This window comes from Solanum lycopersicum, chromosome 9, assembly GCF_036512215.1.
Source record: "Solanum lycopersicum chromosome 9, SLM_r2.1".
Taxonomy (NCBI): Eukaryota; Viridiplantae; Streptophyta; class Magnoliopsida; order Solanales; family Solanaceae; genus Solanum; species Solanum lycopersicum.
Window position 1 is genome coordinate 54,874,071 of NC_090808.1, and position 2,313 is coordinate 54,876,383.

At 37.4% G+C, this 2,313-nt stretch overlaps 1 protein-coding gene across 1 annotated transcript; it reads right to left on the reverse strand.

Annotated features, from left to right (window-relative positions):
- Positions 1–359: 359 nt before the first annotated feature.
- On the reverse strand, positions 360–836 carry LOC138338590 (secreted RxLR effector protein 161-like). Its single transcript, XM_069289568.1, has one exon. The coding sequence runs from the start codon at positions 834–836 to the stop codon at positions 360–362; it is 477 nt and encodes a 158-aa protein (XP_069145669.1).
- Positions 837–2,313: the final 1,477 nt, after the last annotated feature.

The window sequence follows — 2,313 nt, forward strand, 5'->3', positions numbered from 1 at the left end:
TTTTATTTAGTTTTGAAACATATTTTCAAATTTTGTGTTTTCACCCCTACACCGGCAGCCCCCACCCCTACCCCAGCAGCCCCCTCATCCATTGTATTGACTCCCATCAACTTCCTCAGCTTTTGGAAAGGAAGAAACGTGAGACGTTTAGTAAGTAGTTCTACCAATTGGTGTTCACTTCGACTGTACTGCAGCTCTATTGTCCCTTCATTATTGAGATTTCGCATGAAATAATACTTCACATCAATGTGTTTGTTTCTTGCATGTAAAACATTATTTTTTAACAGCTTAATGGGCGAATTATTGTCGCATAAAATTGTAGTTTCTCTTTCTTGTTTGAATTGTAGTTCTTCCAGAATTCACCTTAACCAAACAGCTTGACAAGCACAAGTTGTAGCAACAACAAATTCCGCTTCAGTAGTCAATAAAGTGACAATTTTTTGCTTTCTAGAAGACCATGAAACAGCCCATGTTCCTAGCACAAAAACATAGCCTGAAGTGATATTTTTATCGTCTTGATCTCCTACATAATCTCTATCAGCATAATCAATCAAATCAGATTTTTCATCCTTCTTATAGAACAAACCAAAATCCTTAGTTCCTTGTAAGTAGCGAAGGATTCTCTTGGTAGCTAGGAAGTGAATTTCTGCCGGACTCTCCATATACCTGCTTATGAGACTTACAACATACATGATGTCAGGCCTTGTAACAGCAAGATACATCAAAATACCTACAATTTGCCTATAGAGTGTGTTGTCTACCATATCTCCTCTTCCAACTTTGTCTAGTTTCGAACCAAACTCAACTGGAGTATCGATGGGATTGAAATTCTTCATCTTGAATCAATCTAAAATTTCCCGCAAATATTTCTTTTGTGAAACAAATATCCCATCAACATATTGCACTACTTCTAAACAAATAAAATAATGCATCTTTTCAAGATTAGACATCTAAAATTCATTCATTGTAGATCTCTTAAAATCAGAAAACATGACACTATCATTTCCAGTAAATTTAAGATCATCAACATATAAACACACTATGAACATTTTTTTGCAAATTCTCCAATTTTAAAAAAAAGAGACTGTTCATATGGACATATCTAGGAACTAAATTTTAGAAGCCTCAATGCAACTATACCAAGCTCGCAAAGCTTATTTTAGTCTGTGAAGATCCTTTTTCAACTTGTATACCTTATGCTCATCTCCAACTTTTATGTAACCAGAAGGCTGCTCGATAAATACCTCTGCCTCTACGTATCCATTTAGGAAAGCTGATTTGACATCCAATTGAAGATAGGCAACAAATGTTGTGCCGCCACGGAAATTATCATTCTGATTGTGTCATGCCTTCCAACTGGAGCAAATACTTCTGTGTAGTCCGCACCATGTTCTTGATTGTATCCCTTAGCCACTACTCGTGCCTTATACTTTTCTATCTCACAATTTTCTTTGAGTTTCATCTTATAGACCCACTTGACACCTATGGTTTTGTGCCCCTTCGGAAGATTTGTTAACCCACAGGTGTTGTTTCATTCAATAGCATCAATCTCAGCTTCCCTCCATTTTTCCTCTTTGACGGCATTCTCAAAAACTGTAGGATCACAATCTGCAAACAATGCAATGTTGGAAACATCTCCATTAACATTAATTCCTCTTACCTAATAATCCATCTTCCACGCAGGCCTTCTACGAGCACGATGAAGAGGCTGATTTGTTGCAGCAGTTTCTTCTAAAACTGATGGTGAAGTTTCATCGGCTGCTTCAGTAGAAATTTCGGGTGTTTTAACTACTTCTTCAACTTCATTATTAATTAGATTGGAGTAGATTGATGCATATTCCAATCCCACATGTTCTCCTCATTAGAAACTACATACCTGCTAGTGACAACCTTCTTTGTCAATGGATTGAATAGCTTGTATGCCTTGGACGCCTTGTTGACACCAAGAAAAACACATTTCTCACCTCTATCATCAAGCTTCTTTCTGTTGGCTTCTGGAACATGTTTATAAGCAATGGAACCAAACACTTTAAAGTGATCTACTGCCCATTTCCTTCCACTCCAAGCCTCCTCAGGTGTCATATCTCGAAGAGCAAAAGTGGGACTTCTCTTCAAGACGTGAATGCTCTAATTTACTGCTTCCACCCAAAATTTCTTTGAAACTCTTCCTTGAGACAGCAAGCTAGGAACCATATTAAGAATGGATCTATTCTTCCTCTATGCCACACCGTTTTGCTATGGTGTATATGTTGTTGTGAGCTCTTTACTAATGCCATGAGTCTCACAGAAAACATCAAGTACCTTAAAGGAAAT

Excerpts from the sequence above, each read along its gene's own strand:
- LOC138338590 (XM_069289568.1), bottom strand. The coding sequence starts at position 836 with ATGAAGAATTTCAATCCCATCGATACTCCAGTTGAGTTTGGTTCGAAA.